A 20,318-nucleotide genomic window follows, 5' to 3' on the forward strand; every position below is an offset into this window, starting at 1 on the left:
CTTTGCAATTAGGCAGGGTTTTACCAAGACTTTGTTTTCTGGTTCAAGATCTTTCGGCTGTCTCTTCCCTGCCCCAGGAACTGACAAGGCAGCTGTTCTAGAAATGCTTCTCTCTTTTCTCTTCTCTTCTCTTCTCTTCTCTTCTCTTCTCTTCTCTTCTCTTCTCTTCTTTTCTTTTTGTGAGTGTCATTTTGGAGAATCTTAGCTGTCAAAATTGAAGTCCACACTGTCCTGGAAGATCGAATCTGGAAGTGATAGAAAGTTCTCTTGACAGCTTTGTGCCCTGTCTTTCTGAGAAAGGGATTGTGCACAATATAGGAAGAATGGGCACTGGGGCCAGCCTGAGACTGGTAGCTGAGGGATAAGAAGGCCTCATCTGCCTCTGTAGAGCCAGTGAGGAATCCATGAATTGTAAATATTAAATTTACATAGATTAAATATTTAAAATATTAAATTCTGTAAATATTAGATTCCTGAATCATGTGTACGTCGTCGTCGTCTTCTTTTTTTTTTTTCTTTTGAGACGAATTCTCGCTCTGTTGCCCAGGCTGGAGTGCAGTGGTGCGATCTTGGCTCACTGCAAGCTCTGCCTCCTGGGTTCAAGCGATTCTCCTGCCTCAGCCTCCTGAGTAGCTGAGTACACCACTATGCCTGGCTAATTTTTGTATTTTTAGTAGAGACGGGGGTTTCACCATGTGGGCCAGGCTGGTCTCGAACTCCTGACCTCATGATCCGCCTGCCTCAACCTCCCAAAGTGCTGGGGTTAGAGGTGCGAGCCACCGCACCTGGCCATATACATATTTTCTTCACATGGGTGGTGCAATCAAACTATGGAACTATTCAGTCACCACAGAGCTTTCCTTTGTCCTATGCCTAATTTGTTCTCCATTTCTATAATTGTGTCATTTCAAGAACATTATATACATAGAATTATCAAATATATGGCCCTTTGAATTGCCCATTTTCACTCGGCATACTGGCCTTGAGATCTTTAGGACATTTCTGTGATCTCTATTTTTTGGCTATTATAAACAAAACTGCTATGAACAATTGTGCATCTCTTCCATCCTTTTACTTTCGACCTACCTGTATCGTTATATGTGAAGTGAGCTTTTTGCAGAATGTATCATATAGTTGGGTCATGCTTTTTTATCCACTTTGCCAAGATCTGTCTTTTTTTTGATGTCTTTAGACTCTTCCCATTTGCTGTAATTTTCGATATTTAGCCGTATTTTATTTACTGTATTTTGTTTGTTCCTTCTGTTTTTTGTTTCTTTCTCTGTATTCTTTTTCCTGCCTTTCTGTGGGTTACTTGAATATGCTTTAGAGTTCCATTTTGATTTATCTGTTATGTTTTTGAGTACACCTATTGGCATAGCTTTTAAAATAGTTGCTCTAGGTGTTTCATGCTGTATGCATAACTTACCATAGTCTACTAGTGTTAACGTTTTATCAGTTTAGGTGAAGTGTGGAAAACTTGCCTTTGTTTATATTCCATTACTCGCCTCCATTTTAATATAATTGTCTTAAATATTTTCTACACATATATTGAGAACCACATCAGACAGTGTTATACTTCTTGCCTCAACCATGAAACATAATTTAGAAAACTCAGGAAGAGAAAGAAATTTATTTAAATTAATCATATATTAATTTTTATTATATTTTTTCCTGTCTGATCTTCCACATTTCCTTATTTTATAGTTTCATTTGTGTTTAGAGAACTTTCTTTAGTCATCATTTTAGGTTGGTTTGCTGGTGACATCTTTTAAGTTTCTTTCGTCTGAGAATGTTTTGATTTCTCTTTGATCTTCTGAATGATATTTTCCAAGGGTATATAAATTTGGGTTGACAGTTTCTTTCTCCCTTCCTTCCTTCCTTCCTTCCTTTCTTCTTTCCTCCCTCCCTCCCTCCTTTCTCTTTCTTTCTTTCTTTCTTTCTTTCCTCCTCCCTCCCTCCGTTCCTTCCTCTCTTCTTTTCTTTCTTTCTTTCCTTCTTTCTTTTGTTCATTCATTCGTTCTTCCTTTTCCTTCCTTCCTTCCTTCCTTCCTTCCTTCCTTCCTTCCTTCCTTCCTTCCTTCCTTCCTTCTTTTTTCTTTCCTCTCCTTCTTTCCCTCCCTCCTTCCCTTCCTTCCTTCCTTCCTGCCTGCCTTCCTTCCTGCCTTCCTTTTTTTCTGTCTTGCTCTGTCACCCAGGCTGGAGTGCAGAGGCATGATCTCTGCTCACTGCAACCTCCGCCTCCTGGGTTCAAGCGATTCTCCTGCCTCAGCCTCCCGAGTAGCTGGGATTACAGGTGCCCGCCATCATGCCCAGCTATTTTTTGTATTTTTGGTAGAGACAGGGTTTCACCATGTTGGCCAGGATGGTCTCGATCTCTTGACCTTTTGATCCATCTTCCTTGGCCTCCCAAAGTGCTGGGATTACAGGTGTCAGTCACTGCGCCTGGCCGACAGTTTTTTGTTTTGTTTTTTTTTCTTTTAGCATTTGAAAACTGTCGTCCTACTTCATATTGGCTTCCATGGTTTATGGTGACAGACCTGCCATCAATTAAATTGTTTTCTTCTATTGGTAAGGTGTCATTTCTCTCTCACTGCTTTCATAAGTTGTTTTGTCTTTAGTATTCAAAAGTTTGAATATGATATTTCCTGGTGTAGATTTCTTTGGGTTTATAATTTTTGGGGTTTGCTTGGTTTCTGGAATCTGTAGGTTTTTGTCTTTTGCCATATTTGTAAAATTTTCAGTGTTTATTCCTTCAAATGTTTTTGGCCTCGCTTTTTCTCCTCCCTTACAGAACTCCGTTGACATGAATGTTAGATTGTTTGATATAGCCATAAAGTTCCCTGAGACTCTATCTTTTTTTTTTTTTTTTTTTTGAGACAGAGTCTTGCTCTGTCTCCCCAGCTGGAGTGCAGTGGCCGGATCTCAGCTCACTGCAAGCTCCTCCTACTGGGTTCACGCCATTCTCCTGCCTCAGCCTCCCGAGTAGCTGGGACTACAGGCACCCGCCACCTCGCCTGGCTAGTTTTTTGTATTTTTTAGTAGAGATGGGGTTTCACTGTGTTAGCCAGGATGGTCTCAATCTCCTGACCTCGTGATCCACCCACCTCGGCTCCCAAAGTGCTGGGATTACAGACGTGAGCCACCGCGCCCGGCCGACTCTATCTTTTTAACACTATTTTTTTTTTCCTGTTTTTCAGGTCAGATGATGTCTATTATTGTATCATCAAATTCCCTGATGTTTTCCTGTCTGGCCTGTCTATTCTGCTGTTAAGCCCATCTGCACTGAGGTTTCTATTTTGGTTCTATGGTATGTTTCAGTTCTGAAATTTCCACTGGAGTCTTTCCATCTTCTTCTTCACTGAGACTTTTCTGTTTTTGCATTTGTTATAAGAGTTTATTGAAGCATTGCTTATTGAAGCATTTTTGTGATGACTGTTTAAAAATGCTTGTCAATAAGTAAAAGAGTATAACTGGATGTTTTTAACACCAAAGATGCATGCTTGAGGGGATGGACACCCCATTCTTCATGATGTGATTATTACGCATTGCATGCCTGTATCAAATCATCTCATGTACCCCATAAATATATACATCTATGTACCCAGAAAAATAAAAAATAAAAAGTTAAAAACCCTTGTCCGTTCATTCTAACATCTTTTTCCTCTTGATGTTGGAATTTGTTGATCATCTTTTTTCATGTAAGTTGAGATTTTATGATCCTTGGTATGAAGAGTAATTGTTGATTGAAACCTGGACATTGGGGCATTATGTTATGAGATTCAGGATATTATTTAATCTTCTGTTCTGGCAGGTCTCCTCTGACACTGTTTTGGTAGGGGAAGGGGGACACTGCTTCATTCCTACCAGGTGGGATTAGAAATAGAGGTTCTCTCCACTTTGCCCCTATTGACACCCAAGGGGAGAGCCCCCCTCATCACGGCTGGGAGGGAGGATTTTAGACTCCTTATCTGGCCTCTGCTGATGCCACCCGGGCCAGGAGGGGCAAGAATATCTTGTTATTGCTCCCATGCAGCTGACACTGCATGGGGGGTGCCCTTAGTACTGCTGGAGGAGGGAGAGAGTCCTGACTGTCCAGTAGGCCTCCTGTGACACTAAACCCCAGAGGAGAAAGGAGGAGCCTCACTGCAGCCTGTAGAGTTAAGTCCAGGCTTCCCGCGTGGTCTCCACTGACACCATGGTGGTGGGGCGGGGGTGCTTCCATGTCTCTTAGCAGGAATGAAAGTCCTGGATCTCTCACTTACCTTTCCCTGACTCCACCCCAGTGGGGAAGTTTGAGTGCCTTGTTACAGCCTGCGAAGGATAGAAGACTGGACTCCCTCCCTGGCCTTTTCTGGTGTGGATATGGGTGGGCAAAATGATATTTTCGGTGGTGTTTGGCTGAGTTGAGTGGTTGTTGTCTAAAGGTTTTCTGCCTTTCTAGGCTGCCTCTTTTTTGGTTCTTTAAGCAGAGCAAGCTCTTCTGGTTTGTTTGTTTTGTCTGCACCTATTGGTGTTTCTGGTTGTTGGTTTCTCCAGCTCCCACTCTGGGATTTATGAGATAAAGAGTTAATCCAGGGAGCCCACCACAGTGTCATTCCTGGGATCTCAATGTCTTTAGGTGGTTTGGCTCCTTCTTCTACCTTTCAGAGTCTTCTTATGTTTATTCGATATGTAATTTCCAGGGTTTTTAGGAGGAGGAATATGGAAATATAATCATTCTGGAAGTTCTCTACCTTGTCTCTTAAATGTATGAGAATAATTATTCTTATAACCTAAATGTCCAATAACAGATCAATGCACCTTATGGTACATTATGCAAGCAGTAAAATGATGGCTACAGGCTGGGTGCAGTGGCTCATGCCTGTAATCCCAGCACTTTGGGAGGCTGAGGTGGGCGGATCACAGGGTCAGGAGATCGAGACCATCGTGGCTAACATGGTAAAACCCTGTCTCTACTAAAAAAAACAATAAAACAAAAAAAACAAAAAATTAGCCTGGCATGGTGGCGCACGCCTGTAGTCCCAGCTACTCCGGAGGCTGAGGTAGGAGAATCTCTTGAACCCGGGAGGTGGAGGTTGCAGTGAGCTGAGACAGCGCGACTGCACTCCAGCCTGGGCGACACAGTGAGACTTTGTCTCAAAAAAAAAAAAAAAAAAAAAGTGATGGCTACAATACAATCTTATATTTTTATTAGAATTAAAAATGCTTAGATGACATAAATGAAAGAAAGATTACACAAGTGTGTGCATATGTTAGTATGATTATAGCTGTGTGGAAAAATCTATCATAAGAAAGAAAACCAGAAGAAAGTACCCCAAAATATTGACTATGGCTGTTTGGAAGATGAAATCCTAAGTGATTTTTTCCCTTTTAATGAGCCAAATTTAAAAAATGAGAATCTAGTACTTTCATAATAGAAAAATTACATTTCATCCTATTCTATTCCTAATTTTTTTCTCAGAAAGATACACACAACTGTTTTCTAAGATATATGCCATTTTGCATGGGTTCATTAATGTATTTGTATTTGAGGAGTTAAAAAATATTTTCTTTTTTTTTTTTTTTTTTTTTTTTTTGAGACGGAGTCTCGCTCTGCTGCCCAGGCTGGAATGCAATGGCCGGATCTCAGCTCACTGCAAGCTCCGCCTCCCGGGTTCACGCCATTCTCCTGCCTCAGCCTCCCAAGTAGCTGGGACTACAGGCACCCGCCACCACGCCCGGCTAGTTTTTTGTATTTTTTAGTAGAGACAGGGTTTCACCGTGTTAGCCAGGATAGTCTCGATCTCCTGACCTCGTGATCCGCCCGTCTCGGCCTCCCAAAGTGCTGGGATTACAGGCTTGAGCCACCGCGCCCGGCCTAAAAAATATTTTCAACCTGGGTTCATGTACATTGAAACTATGGTTATGGGTTTAGATGATTCCCTTGCCATAAAATGAATATTCTATCAACAGTAATCAGCCATAGAGCTATATTTACCATGCGAAAGGAGTAAAACATGTTTTATTTGGAGATGAGCAAGAACGCTTTATGGGCTCCCAGCGTACCACAAATAAGCTGGAAGGAGAGGAAATAGTAAAGCAGAAAGACTGAGGATGCCTGGAGGGCAATTCCAGGATATGAGCGCCCCCTGGATTTGTGATTCCTCTTTGGACGTCCCTGGTTGACGCCCCATCTCCTTTCTAGGATGCTGCTGGCTTTGATTCCTCTACCTGCTGTCCTTAACATTCACAAACAGCAGTTTTCAACCGTGCAGATGACATAGGCTGAGCATGGCTCACAAGTGTTGCTCGAGGTGCATGTGGTTGAACATGGGTTACAGGAAAGCCTGGGGAAAAATTTATTTTAAACCAAGCTTAGTAAGGGAATCTTGATAAAATGGAAACTCAGACAAACCATGTCAAAGTTTGCCCACAAATTATGTTCTGAAAAAAACTCTGCACAATAGCATTGACTGAAGCCTGTTTCTTCTCCGCACCCAGAATTGCCACTTCATGTTCACTGTAGCAGTGGCAGCTGAATAGTATTTTGTATTTTTTCTTGATTTTGCAAATGTTATCTCAGGCCTATTCCTGATTTTCCTTTAGTGGAAAACAGGAACAAAGGGAGATGCCAGTATGAAATGTTACACTAATAATTAATCTGCCTTTATAATATTTAAAAAATATCTCTAGTGTCATGTGCTTAACCTCAGCCACTGTTCAGCCCTCTTTTAAGAAGATCCCTGAACACATTGGGGAGGTTTGAACTTGTCCAGACCTTGGGGAAACAGGATTCTTTTACATCAGCCTCTTTGTGACTCTGGGGGATATCATGAGTAACTGTGGAACTTGCCTGCTGTCCTCACTGTCCAGCAGGCCCCGATACGTGTTGATCTCGCCCTCCAGCCGGGCCTTCATGTCCAGGAGCACCTGGTACTCCTGGTTCTGTCGCTCCAGGTCGCAGCGGATCTCGGCCAGCTGGTTCTCCACGTTATCGATCAGGCACTGAATCTGGGCCAGCTGGGAGCTGTACTGGGCCTCGGTTTCTGCCACGGTGCATTCCAGAGATTCTGTCTGCAGGAGGAAACATTGTCCAAAGGACCATGAAGTGCAGTCTCGTGGGCCAGAGTGCCTACTTTCAAATCCTTGCTTACCCTTTTCTAGCTATGTGACCACTGGCAAATTATTTAGCTTCTGTGAGTCTCAGTTTTATTCTCTATATAGTGGGGAATGCAAAGTATTTGTCTCATTAGAGGGTTGTGAAGATTAAGAGTTAATATGTGTAAAGCATTTAGAACAGTGCCAGCCGTACTGCCACTGTTCTACATGTCAGCTATCACTACCACCACTATGACTACAGCAATACATGACTTATTTGTGAAGCTTAAGGACTATCAACAGCATATGAGAGGAAAGATTGAGTTTGGGCTCTTGGCAGGGAGGGGTGGTATAGTGCTGTTAGGAGAAGAGGCTCTGGATACCAGAGGCTGGGAAGGGCATGTGTGTGGTAAGGGGATGAAGAGAGGTTGGTTAATGGGTGCAAACATACAGCTAGACAGAAGGAATACGTTTTCATGTTGGACAGCAGAGAAGGGTGACTACAGTTAACAACAATACACTGTGCATTTCAAAATAGCTAGAAGAGTGGGCTTGAAATGCTCCCAACACATAGAAATGATAAATACTTGAGGTGATGGATGCTGTAAATATCCTGACTTGATCGTTACACATTCTATGCATGTTACAAAATATCACATCTACTCCATAAATATTTACAAATATTGTATATCAATAAAAATAAATTTAAAAAGAGAGAAGAGGCTCTGGGATTCAACTGGCTGAACTCAGCTTCCAAGTTTGCCTCTTAGAATTGCATCCTTTGCAGGTTACTTAATCTGAGTCTCAGTTTTCCTTATCTGTGTCATGGGATAAAGGTATCTATCCCGTGAAGTTACTGTGAGGCTTAAATGAGCATAGTGCCTCTCACTGGATGAATGCTCAGCTATTGTTCTCCTAGGTATTCTCCGCAGGACCTAATGACATGCACACAGTGGTGCTTGACCAGAACTGGTTCATGTCATCTTGGACGCATGGTGTTCTTGTTGCTTGAGTGGGGTGGGGTACAGTGAAGGATCAGGTTGAAGTGTAGATCCTGTAGGGAAACTGTAGGATGAAATGTTTGAAAATGATTCTTTGTTTTAGATATAACAGTGAGCCTGGAAAACTGGCCTGAATCAAATGAGAATTAAAACCTGCTGGAATGCTGAAGTGACCATGGCCTGGAGGTTTCTCTCGCTCTGCTTCTCCCTCCCTGTCTCTGGAGGCTGCTGCAGCATCAGACTCAAGCCCAGGAGTGAAGGTAAGGCATCTTAGAGGGACAACACAAGCTGTGGACCTGTCACTTCTGCTTCTATTAATACTGGGTAAACGGCAGTACTTGGGAAAGGCAAGGAAATGTGACCCCTGGATATGGAAGAGGGCTTAACATCTCAGAGCCTGACTTATCAGTGACATAACGGACACTGCCTTTGCCTCACGCACCAGGCTTTGCTGTGCTTGGAGCTCAATTTCCAGAGCATTGGCTGTGCGTTTCAGTTCCAAGATCTCCGTCTGGCAGCCCTGCAGCTGCTCCGCACTGGACAGTTGCTGCTGATTCAGCTCTTCTGTCTGAAACACAGGCACCATTAGAGAATTCACAAAAGGCAGAAGTCTGTAACCCTGCCATTTTCTCAATCTGGGTGCTGACCTGAACAGCGAACCATTCTTCGGCTTCTCTGCGATTGTTGGCAAGCACCGTTTCATACTGACAGCGCATCTCATCCAGGACCCTGTTGAGGTCAAGGGTGGGGGCAGTGTCCAGCTCCACACTGAGGCGGTCGCCAAGCTGTCCACGAAGCAAGTTGACTTCCTGAAAGTGGGATGGCATAAAGAATGTCACAGAATGATGGGGAAAAATCCATTTGACATCCAATGGCATTCTACTTCTGTTTTGTGGAGTAGTAGTAGGTAAAAGTGAGATTTTCATTCAGGTTGTCTGGGCTGAATCTCTTTTCACCACTTAGAAGGGCCTCAATTTCTTCGTCTGTAAAATGGACATAATAATCGGACATTTTTCCAGAAAGTTATTGTGAGATCTAGAAGAGTTAATCTACACATAATTAACTTATAAAAGTTAATTATGACACATAGTAAGGTGTCAATAAATGTTAGCTATGATTGTCATCAACAAATATTCAAAGAGCAAATGTACTTTGTTACATCATTCAGCTTTTCATTTTCTAGCTTTATCAATCACTTTATATTTTATGTATCAATCACTTTATATTTTATGACTTTTAAAAGTTTATAAATGTGGAATATTTAAAAACACTGGTCCAGATAGTGCATGAGTCCTTATCCCTTTTTTGAAACGGACTTCACAGTCTGTTTCTCAGACTGATTTTCATACCCTGTGGATTGGAGCTAGGGGTGGCATAAAGCCTCCAAAGGAAGCCATTTGTGAAGTTACTCAGCTCCTCCACAAAGGCAAGGGCAGGAGAAGAGTTTGGTTCCTTTGTCTTGCACTGTCTAGGGGCTATTTCACATGTTAATTCAGAGACACGCTGGAATGATCAGGTTGAATAGTAATAATGCCTCGAGTAGTTTTCTGCTTTTTTGTTTGTTTTTTGAGATGGAGTCTTGCTCTGTTGCCCAGGTTGGAGTGCAGTGGTGTGATCTTGGCTCACTGCAACCTCCGCCTCCTGGGTTCAAGCTATTCTCCTGCCTCAGCCTCCTGAGTAGCTGGGACTACAGGCACCCGCCACCATGCCCAGCTAATTTTTGTATTTTTAGTAGAGATGGGGTTTCATCATATTGGCCAGGCTGGTCTCGAACTCCTGACCTTGTGATCCACCTGCCTCAGCCTCCCAAAGTGCTCGGATTACAGGCATGAGCCACCGCGCTTGGCCCTGCCTGGAGTAGTTTTATTCCAGCTTAAGCAACATCCGCCCAAATTTGATTTACAAACATCAACAGATCATCTGTCAGTGTTAAGTACGTTACTCTCGGAGTCCTTCAGTGGCGTTGCCGCTTTCCTTACCTCTTCATGGTTTTTCTTAAGGCAAAGGAGATCTTCCTTCAGAGACTCCACATGGGCCTCCAGATCAGATTTGCACAGGGTCAGCTCATCCAGGATCCCATGCAGGCCACTGATGTCTGCCTCTAATAGCTGGCGAAAGGACAGTTCACTCTCGTACCTTTCACGGCAAAAGAGAAATCCAATGCTTACTTTGCTGAACGCTGTGCAAAGTGTGGGGATACGTGGAGGATCGACACATGGACTTCAGGAAGCCACATGCATAATTTCTCTTAATTCCTAAGTAATGATAAATTCAAGCTTTTAAAACATTCTTGACTTTAAAATATTATATAGAGAATATTTTTGTGTGTGTGTGTGTGTGTGTGAGACAGAGAGATTAAGAGAGAGAGAGACAGAGAGCCATAAATTATTTTCAAATTAAAATTAAGGCGGGGCGTGGTGGCTCATGCCTGTAATCCCAGCACTTTGGGAGGCCGAGGCAGGTGGATCACCTGAGGTCAGGAGTTCAAGACCAGCCTGGTCCACATGGTGAAACCCCATCTCTACTGAAAATTAGCTGGGTGTGGGTGGTGGCGCACGCCTGCCTGTAATCCTGGCTACTCAGGAGGCTGAGGCAGGAGAATCGCTTGAACCCAGGAAGCAGAGGTTGCAGTGAGCCGAGATAGCGCCATCGCACTCTAGCCTGGGCGACAAGAGTGAAACTCCTCAAAATAGGTAAATTAAATTAAATTAAATTAAACTTACTTTGACTTAAAGTCATCAGTGGCCAGTTTGCAGTTGTCAAGCTGTACAGCAAGTCTAGAATTCTCTGCTTTCGTGCATAAGATCTGGGAAGCAAGCCATTATGTGACAAATGATTCTTTGAGAGAAACCTAAATAAACTTCTATCCAACAGCTATGCCATTAGTTATCTTTTGAAAGTCTTTATAAGAAAGTATAAAATCACCCTCAGCCTGCTTTTCTTATTGACCTTGTCGCTTCATGAAGAAAAAAGCAGTGCCAATTTAGAAGCAAAATAGAGAAATAAAAAGGTTTAGTTTTTTAATAACATAAGACACTTTGCAACATCCCTAGGCAGTTGAACACCATTAACGTTTTCTCCATCAGTAGTTTGTATTATGACTATATCCTCTCCTATAATAATAGAAATTCATCAAGGAGACAAGAAAATGATTACTAGGTGGTTAAAAAGATGGCATTTGACGATTTGTGTTCAGATAATATAAATGTTCAGTGTCAAATACAAAAGCGATTTTGGATGTAATACAGTTTTTCTGCATTCTATAGATGATGAAGGAAAAGCCTAAGGGCGAGTTACTTTATTATAGTCACTCAGTTATCAGGGGTAGTTCTGGCGCTGGTGCTGAGGTTTTCTGACTTTCAGTCCAGTGGTCTCCCCTATGTACCATTAACTCCTGGAATTCCCCTTTCCCTTGGTTGCCTTCTGTAAAACAGTCCCTTCTGGTAGAAAGATAAAGCAAGTCATAGATCCGGAAGGTGGAGCACTAGGGCAACAGGACACACACCTTTTGTTGGAGATCTTCAATGGTGTTGAAGTAACACTGATAATCCGGGCACACCATTGGGATATCCTGTTCACATTGTTCTTGGATCCTGGATTCCAGCTCTGCGTTGGTCTCCTCCAGGCTGCGCACCTTCTCCAGATAGTTGGCAAGTCTGTCATTCAGGAACTGCATTGTCTCCTTCTCATTGCTAGTGAACACCCCATCCTCACACCAGGCACAGTTCCCCACCAAGCAGGGACTGTTACAATTCCCAGTAAAGTAGCATGGCAGGAGGCAACCGGTCAGCCCGCGAGACCTGGATAGGAAGCTTGGAGTCTGACATCGGGATGTAGCACAGGCACCGGGGAGACAAGCTGTTTCTATGGAACAGCTTGAGGCAGGTGCACAACCGGAGGCCGTGGTACAGGATTCAGGAGAGCAGTGCGTGGAGGAGCAGTCAGAAGTCATCCTTCCAGAAGCAAAGACAGAGGCTGGCTGCAAAACTTCAGTTGCCTTGACTCCAAAACTCTCCTTCCCTCCTGAGAGTTTTATAACGCCCCAAAATGGGTGTTTACAGACTGCACCGGATGTTTTCTTTATCACTGATGGTGCCAGTTTTCATACAAACATCTCATTAGAGTTGTTTATTTACTGAGGAAGAGTTTTATGCCTCATAAAAGAGGGATAACTTTAGGTTACTGAAGCAGGACCTACACCATTTCCATGTGCCAGACAAAACACTTATTTCAGAAAATTGTCAAAGGAAACATTGTCCTTTTGACAGAATAAGAAAAGAAAGAGAAAATTTGGCCAATCAATAATTATAGATACAACTCATTACAAATCAGGAAAATAACATGTCCACAGATTTTGATTCTGTGCATTGATGGCTTGGGTCCCCTTTTAAAATTAGTATTACAGCTCATAAAATGACATTTATTTGTTTGTGCCACCACCATAAAAATGGTCAGTGTGATTAGCAATCTTTCAATGCTTTTTGTGTTCTCAGAGTATGTGCTGACAAGACTGGAGGAGTGAGCTATATATTGGGCTTAATGTGTGCGTGTGTGTTTGTGTGTGTGTATACAAACATGTCTACCTTCGTACAAATGGAAAAGTCACTTTACATAACTGATAGGAATAACTTGTTTTTCTGCAGGCTAAAATGTAAATTGGTTAGAGCTGGAATTATGATCTTTGATTTTCTGAAACTTGCCTTCTCCCCATTTCTCATTTCTTGTTGTTAGATAAGTTATACTATTTTACCTGTATTTCTAATGAGAGTGAAATATAAATTGTAAGTTATAACCTTTTAGTCCTTGGGAATTCCTCAATGATTATACTTCAGAGTAGGGACAAGGAACCCACAGGAGTCTTTTCTTCTGAGATATACAGCCTGTTTTCTCCTATTTATTTATTTATGAAGGTCTGAATTTCATGAAAATTAAAAATGCTGGAACTTGCAAAATAAAATTTTATTTAGGTTCCAAATCAGTGATTCCACTAGATGAAATCTCTGGTGCCAAATCTGACAGATAGGAACTTGAGATGTGTAACATTTTTGGATTCTGTCTTGGATTTCAGCTCCATTATGAAGCATAATCTATTTCACTTTGCTTGGTTTTAGTCGTTATGTTTATTTCATTTTCAAAGGTGCATAGAGAAAATTGCCTGTAGAATTTTTAAGAACATTATAGGAAAAGAAAACACAGTAATCTGAAAAAGTTAAAAATTTTTTGATCCAGAATAAACTTATTTTTTCCCCTAATCCTGAGTGCTACTTCCTAGGTAGCTGATAATAGAAACCAAACCAGAAGAACATATGTAAGTGAGTTAAAATAGTCTCTGAGGATTTATTACTCCCTGGGCAGAGTTGGGTTTGAATTTAGTGATTCTCTTTACACATCAACACTTATGCAAAAAGTTCTTAGAGTGTCTCATGGTATATTGACGCTGCTCTGCAACGAATATGAGTTCAAGGATTCAAAAACACTTCTGAAAAATTACAAATCTCTGAAAGAAAATTCTTTTCACAGTAACCTAATGAGTCAAAAGAAAAATATCTTTGAAGAAAACCCACGTTTTGGTTGTCCATCACAGGTTCCAGTTAGCTAAAGTGCAGTCATGTAACTGCAGGTAAAATAAGAAATATTTCCTTTTGTCTGGAACTAATTTCTAATTGTAAAGTACTGGTTACTAGTTAGTGTCCTGCAGGGTAGGACTATTTATTTTGTTCTTGATTAATTAGGTAGTGTTGTATAATAATGATCTATAGCTATAGTCTCCATCGTAGAATATGGAAATCACCCAGAATTCATTTCTGTGGAGTCCTCCTTAGGGAAGAGAAGTCAGGCTGGCAGGACCAGAGGAAAGCAAAAAAAAAAAAAAAAAAAAAAAAAAAGAAAGCAGATACGCTATAAGATTCACCTTCTTCATCATGGTCCAGGACACATAGCCCTCCTGCACAATATTTCTGCACCCAGCTATCACCAGACTTTCAGCTGATAGAAAAATGCAACTTAGCTCACTGCAACCTTTGTGTTATCAGTACTGCACAAACCCTCTTCAGCACAGAGCACAAGCACCATGCTGTAAAATCTCCAGCACACCTTTTTCTCCTTGCAGACAGCCCCTTCTCTGCTGTGCTGCCCATTGCTTCCTTGCAACGTATTTTCATACTTTCTCTAATAAATCTGCCTTTCTTTACCTACAACTATGTTGATAAATTCTTTTTACCCCCATGCCACCAGCCCCAGATAGTCGCTAATCACCCGTGACAATTTCTGTGGTGCATCATCATCAGAAGAAAGGAGCATTGGGAATACAGAAAAAGAAATAGATGTCATGAAAGGCCATGATAAAAAAACAAAAACAAAAACAAAAACAGAAAACAACAACAAAAACAAACAAAAACACTGTAGTTTATTTTGTATAATACTTACAACATCCACCTAGGCTGCCAGAATCATTTCCCTAAAATACCCACCTGCTTTTTGTCGCCCTCCACTTATGGAGTGCAAGCTTTCTACCTTGGCAAATATGACCTTCTCTAACCTAGTGCCCATTTACCTTTCTGGGCTTACTTCGTGATGTTCTCTTTCACAAACCCTAAGCTCCAGCCATCCTTCAAGCTTTGTAGGTACTATTTTCTTGGTCAAATGCTCTTCTGCCATTCCTTTCCTGGATGAGCTCACATGTCAAGACTTAGCTGAAACATCATTCAGCTGCCTCATGTGGAGGTGGGGCTCCTCCCAGAGCACTTCGCATGCATTTCTGCTACAGCAGTTGTCTTGTGGCGTTTAACATTTGTGCATCAGGTTATAAGAGTTTACATGCGGCTTTAAGAAATTTGGCTCAGGGCCAAGGCTAGTATATACACGCAGTAACAAGGTTGATTTTCACTGTTTTGGGCAACAACCTAAGTAACTTTAACAGTGCCTGGGAATGTTCAAGGCCCGGCTCGGGTTCAAGCTGCAAGGGGAACACACAGCTGGCCGGGCCACGGGATGATCAAGGCACTCTGTTTCCCAAGGCAAAGAAGGAAGTGGGGGCTGATCTGGGGGACCCTACAGTACGATCAATCATCTTGAATGACTTGGTCACTCTACATTATCTTTTACATAAATTGCTTTATTCAATTAGTTGACAGGATTAGCAAATGGATTTTTTCTCCCATCTATGTTGATGAGAAATATTGCCTGTAATTTTCCTTTCTTCTAATGACCTAGCTAGGTTTTGGTATCAAGTTGTATACTGGGTTCACGATATGGCTTGGCTTTGTGTCCCACCCAAACTTCATCTTGAATTGTAATCCCCAAATCCCCACGTGTTAGGTGAGGGACCTGGTGGGAGGTGATTGGATCATAGGGGCAGTTTCCTCTATGCTGTTCTTGTGATAGTGAGTGAGTTCTCAGGAAATCTAATGGTTTTGTAAGTGTGTGACAGTTCCTCCTTCACACGCTGTCTCTCACTGGCCCCCATTGTAAGAAGTGCCTGCTTCCCCTTCCACCATTATTGTAAGTTTCCTGAGGCCTCCCTAGCCATGTGGAACTGGGACTCAATTACACCTCCTTCCTTTATAAATTATCCAGTTTCAGATATTTCTTTATAACAGTGTGAGAATGGAGTAATACGGTTCATAAATTAAATTGAGAAATGTTTCCTCTTTATTTCATGAGATTCTATTAGATGAGTGTTATTTCTTCCTTAAATGTTTGATGGAGTCCAGTGAGGCCATCTCTTCCAGGAGTCTCCCATGTGAAAAAGTTGTGTTTTGTTTTTAACTAGGAAAAAAAAGTCTGGGCATGGTGGCTCAAGCCTGTAATCCCAGCATTTTGGGAGGCCAGGCAGGCAGATCACTTAAGGGCAGAGTTTGAGACCAGCCTGGCTAATATGCTGAAGCCTTGTCTCCACTAAAAATACAAAAAATAGCTGGGCATAGTGGCAAACACCTGTAGTCCTAGCTTTTCGGGAGGCTGAGGCATGAAAATTGGTGAAACCTGGAAGGTGGAGGTTGCAGTGAGTCGAGATCACACCATTGCACTCTAGCTTGGATGAGAGTGAGACTCCGTTTCAAACACACATACACATACACACACGCCCACACACACAAATATATATATATATATTTGCTTACCTCTACATCAAATATTTAAAAATATCAAATTGCTTACCTCTACATATAGAAACCCCACGAAGCTATTCAGTTGTTCTATTTCATTTTGTGTGAAAGTTGCATTTTTCAAGGAGTTTGTTCACTTCACCTAAGTTGCAAAAATACTGAAATAAAGTGGTTCGTAATAATCCTTATCATGAATTTTAGTATCTGTAGTGTCTATATATTCTCACTATTTAATTCCAGATGTTGGTAATTTGTGTTTTATCTCATGCTTCCCCCATCAATCTGGCTTGATGTTCATCAGATTAATACTAATGTATTGTATATTTCAAAGTTGCTGAAAGAGTACATTTTTTATGTTCTCACCATAAAACAATGATAAGGTGTTAGGTGATGGATATGTTAATTAGCTTGATTTACTGTTTCCACAATGCATAAATCAAAACACCACATTGTACCCCACAAACATACGTATACACAATTATTATTTGCCAACTAAAAAATAACTAAATAGAAGTACTTCATGAATCCTTTCAAAGAATCATATTTTAGCTTCATTAATTTCCTCATTGCTTTCTATTTCATTGACTTCTGATATTATGTTTATTATTTCTTTCTTTCTACTTACTTTGAATTTTAATTGTTCTTTTTCTATTTAGTTGAAATGAAAACTTAAGTGATTGAAGAAGATATAAATGAAGGTGATAAAGATGTAAATCTTATTTTCTAATATAATCATTTGCTGTATATTTTCTACTAATCCAATGCTGTATGTATCTCATTAATTTTTAAAATCTTGTGTTTCCATTATCATTCAGCTCATAATATTTCTTAAGCTGTATTGGTATTTATTATTTGATCCATAGGTTATTAGAACTGTGTTGTTTGATTTTCAAGTATTTGGTGATTTTTCTAAATATCTTATTGATTTCTCATTTAATTCCGTTGTGGTCAGATAACATATTTTGTTAGATTTTGGAATTTATGGAGACAAATTTAATGGCCCAGAATATAGTCTACTTTGGTGAGAGTTCCTTGTGCATTTGAAAAGAATGTATATTCTGTAATTGTAAGGGGTAACATTCTGTGAATGTAACTGGGTAAAATTGCTTGATACTATTATTCAAATCTTCTTTATCCTTGGTAATTTTCTTGTCTGTTTGTTCTCTCAGATACTGACAGGGGATATTAAAATCATGAAATGTGATTTTGGATTTATCTGTTTCTCTCTTGACTTCTGGGATTTTTTTTTTGCCTTATTTATTTTGAAGCTCTGTTATTGGGTCATATTTTTATGGATTATGGGACCACCTGATGAATTTTCCCTTTTTCATTATGAAATATCACCTTAAAAATTATCTAATATTTAAATGACCAAACTTCTTTCTTATCATTACTATTTGCATGGTATGTCTTTTTTTCAGACTATAGCATTCAATTTTCTTGTGCTTTTATATTTAAAGCAAATCTCTTTTAAACAGCATAGTGTTGGGTTTTCTTTTTAAATCCAATCTGACATCCTCTGACTTTTTATTGGAGTGCTTACTTTATAATTAATGTAATTATTGATACGGTTGGTTTAAAATCTACCATCTTGCTATTTGTTTTTTATTTCCATGTCTTTTCGCTTCCCTTCCCCTTTGTTTCTCATCTTATTTTGGGCCAATCAAACATTCTACTTTATTTTCTATGCTAGCTTTATAAGTATATATCTTTTAATGGCTTTTCTAAAGGGTGGGATAGTTCTCCCAGGATTATGATATGCATCTTTACATTATTACAGTCCACTTGGAATTAATAATGTAGCACTTTATGTAAAATACGAGAACCTTACCACAGTAGAGTTCTTTTTGCTCCTTTCTGTTCTTTGTGCTATTATTGTCAAATTGCTTACTTCTGCATGTAGAAACCCCACAATGCCATTGTTTTTGCTTTAAATAATTGTCTTTTAGAATATTGAGAAAACAAAAAAGAGAAAGTCTCATATTTTATCCATGTATTTACCATTTTCAGTGATTTTTTTCCTTCCTGAAGGTCTGAGACTTCATTTTGTATCATTACTCTTAAAATGCTTTTTATTGTGGCAAAATACAAGTAACATAAAATTTACTATCTTAACTGTTTTAAAGTGTACAACCCAGTGGTATTAAGTACATTCAAATGTTGTGTGGGCATCACCACCATCCTTCTCCATAACTCTCTTCACCTTTTAAAACTGAAACTCTGTTTCCTTTAAACAACTGCCCATTAACCCCACCCTTGTGTCCTGGCAAGAACTGTTCTACTTTTCATCTCTGATTTTTTTACTACATTTAACTACCTCATATAAGTGAAAGCATATAAGTGAATAGTATCTTTTTGTGACTGGCTTACTTCACTTAGCACAATGTCTTCAAGGTTAATTCACGTTGTGGCATGTGTCAGAAAGTCCTTCCCTTTTAGGGCTGAATAATATTCCATTGTATGGATGTACCACATTTTGATTATCCATCCATCTATCAATGAATGCTTGTTTGTTTTCATATTTTAGCTATTGCGATTATTGCTGCTATGGACACAAGTATACAAATGTCTTTAGAGACCCTGCTTTCAATTCTTTTGGGCATATACCCAGAAGTGGAAGTGCAGTATTAAAAGGCAATTCTACATTTAATTTTTTGAGGAACTGCTATATTGTTTTTCATAGTCACTGTACAATTTTACCTTCCTACCAGCAATGCTTGAGGGTTCTAGTCTCTCTCTCTCTCTATATATATATAAAATATATATAGGTATATATATATTTTTTGTGTTTTTTTTTTTTTTTTTTGACCGAGTCTTGCTCTGTCACCCAGGCTGGAGTGCAGTGGCACCATCTTGGCTCAGTGCAACCTCTGCCTCCCAGGTTCAAGTGATTCTCTTTCTTCAGCCTCCGAAGTAGCTGGGATTACAGGAGCCCACCACCACGCCCGGCTAATTTTTGTATTTTTAGTAGAGACGGGATTTCCCCATGTTGGCCGGGCTGATCTCAAACTCCTGACCTCAAGTGATCTGCCTGCCTTGGCCTCCCAAAGTGCTGGGATTATAGGCATGAGCCACCACACCTGGCCGTTTTGTTTTTTGTATTTTATTTATTTTATGGTAGCCATCCTAATGGGTGGGAGGTGATGTCTCATTGTAGTTTTGATTTGCACTTTGCTAATGATTAGTGATGTGATGCTGAGTAGCTTTGCCTGTGCTTATTGGCTATTTGTATATGTTTTTTGAAGAAATGTCTATTCAAGTTCTCTGTCCTTTTCTGAACTGGTTTGTTTGTTTTTTGTCATTGAGGTAAAATTACTCTTAAACCACAAGGACTTCCTTAGTGTTTCTTATAGTATAGATTTTCAGGCACTTAAAAAAGAAGTCAGCTTTATTCACCTAAAAGTGTTTTTATTTTTTCTTTAATATTGAAGGTTGTTTTTGCAGACTGTAGTGTTCACAGTTTTTTTCCTTTAGGACCTTATAAATGAGGTTTGATTTTCCTCTGACACCCATTTTATCTAAAGAGAAGTCAGACATTCATTTTTTCTTTGCGCCTTCTATTTGATTTTTTTTTTTTCTTAACTGTTATTCAGCAGTTTGACTATGATATGTGTAGGTGGTGTGTGTGTGTGTGTGTATTGCAATTATCCTGCTAAGAGTTTGTTGAGATTCTTGAATATGTGGGTTAATAAAATATGTCATCAAATTTTGAAAATTTTTGCTTTCATTCCCTCCCAAATTTTTATTTCCTATTCTTTAACTCCTGTCAATTCTGAGACTCCAATTTCATCCTTGTTTCACCACTTGATACTTTCCCACAGGCTTCTTAGCTTCTTCAATTTTTTTTCAATCCTTTTTTCTACCCTGATAGGCTGGAACCTCAAAGTCTGTTAATAGTGAATGACCTCTGTTATCTCCATTCAGCTTCTAACCACCCAGCAGCCACTCTTTGCTGTGCCTGATGGAATTTCAGCCAGCGTATATGCAACTGTGCCTTCTGTAAGTACTTGAGAACTTTTACACAGTCTTCTTCACTTACCTACATATATCTTCTTCCTCTCCAGAATAGCTTTCCAAACTCCATTTAGATACAGCTACTCGTGCTGCAAATGTGACATGTCTAGAGCAAGAAGAA

General features: G+C 40.2%; 1 protein-coding gene across 1 annotated transcript; it reads right to left on the minus strand.

Annotated features, from left to right (window-relative positions):
- Positions 1-6,004: 6,004 nt before the first annotated feature.
- Positions 6,005-14,845, minus strand: KRT40 (keratin 40). Its single transcript, XM_025362765.1, has 9 exons — positions 14,757-14,845; positions 13,990-14,063; positions 11,584-12,031; positions 10,802-10,884; positions 10,058-10,214; positions 8,726-8,887; positions 8,521-8,646; positions 6,833-7,053; positions 6,005-6,326 (listed from the first exon to the last, which is right to left on the minus strand). The coding sequence occupies exons 3-9, from the start codon at positions 12,028-12,030 to the stop codon at positions 6,227-6,229; spliced, it is 1,296 nt and encodes a 431-aa protein (XP_025218550.1). The 5' UTR covers position 12,031; positions 13,990-14,063; positions 14,757-14,845; the 3' UTR covers positions 6,005-6,226.
- Between the last annotated feature and the right edge of the window lie 5,473 nt (positions 14,846-20,318).

This window comes from Theropithecus gelada, chromosome 16 (assembly GCF_003255815.1).
Source record: "Theropithecus gelada isolate Dixy chromosome 16, Tgel_1.0, whole genome shotgun sequence".
Taxonomy (NCBI): Eukaryota; Metazoa; Chordata; class Mammalia; order Primates; family Cercopithecidae; genus Theropithecus; species Theropithecus gelada.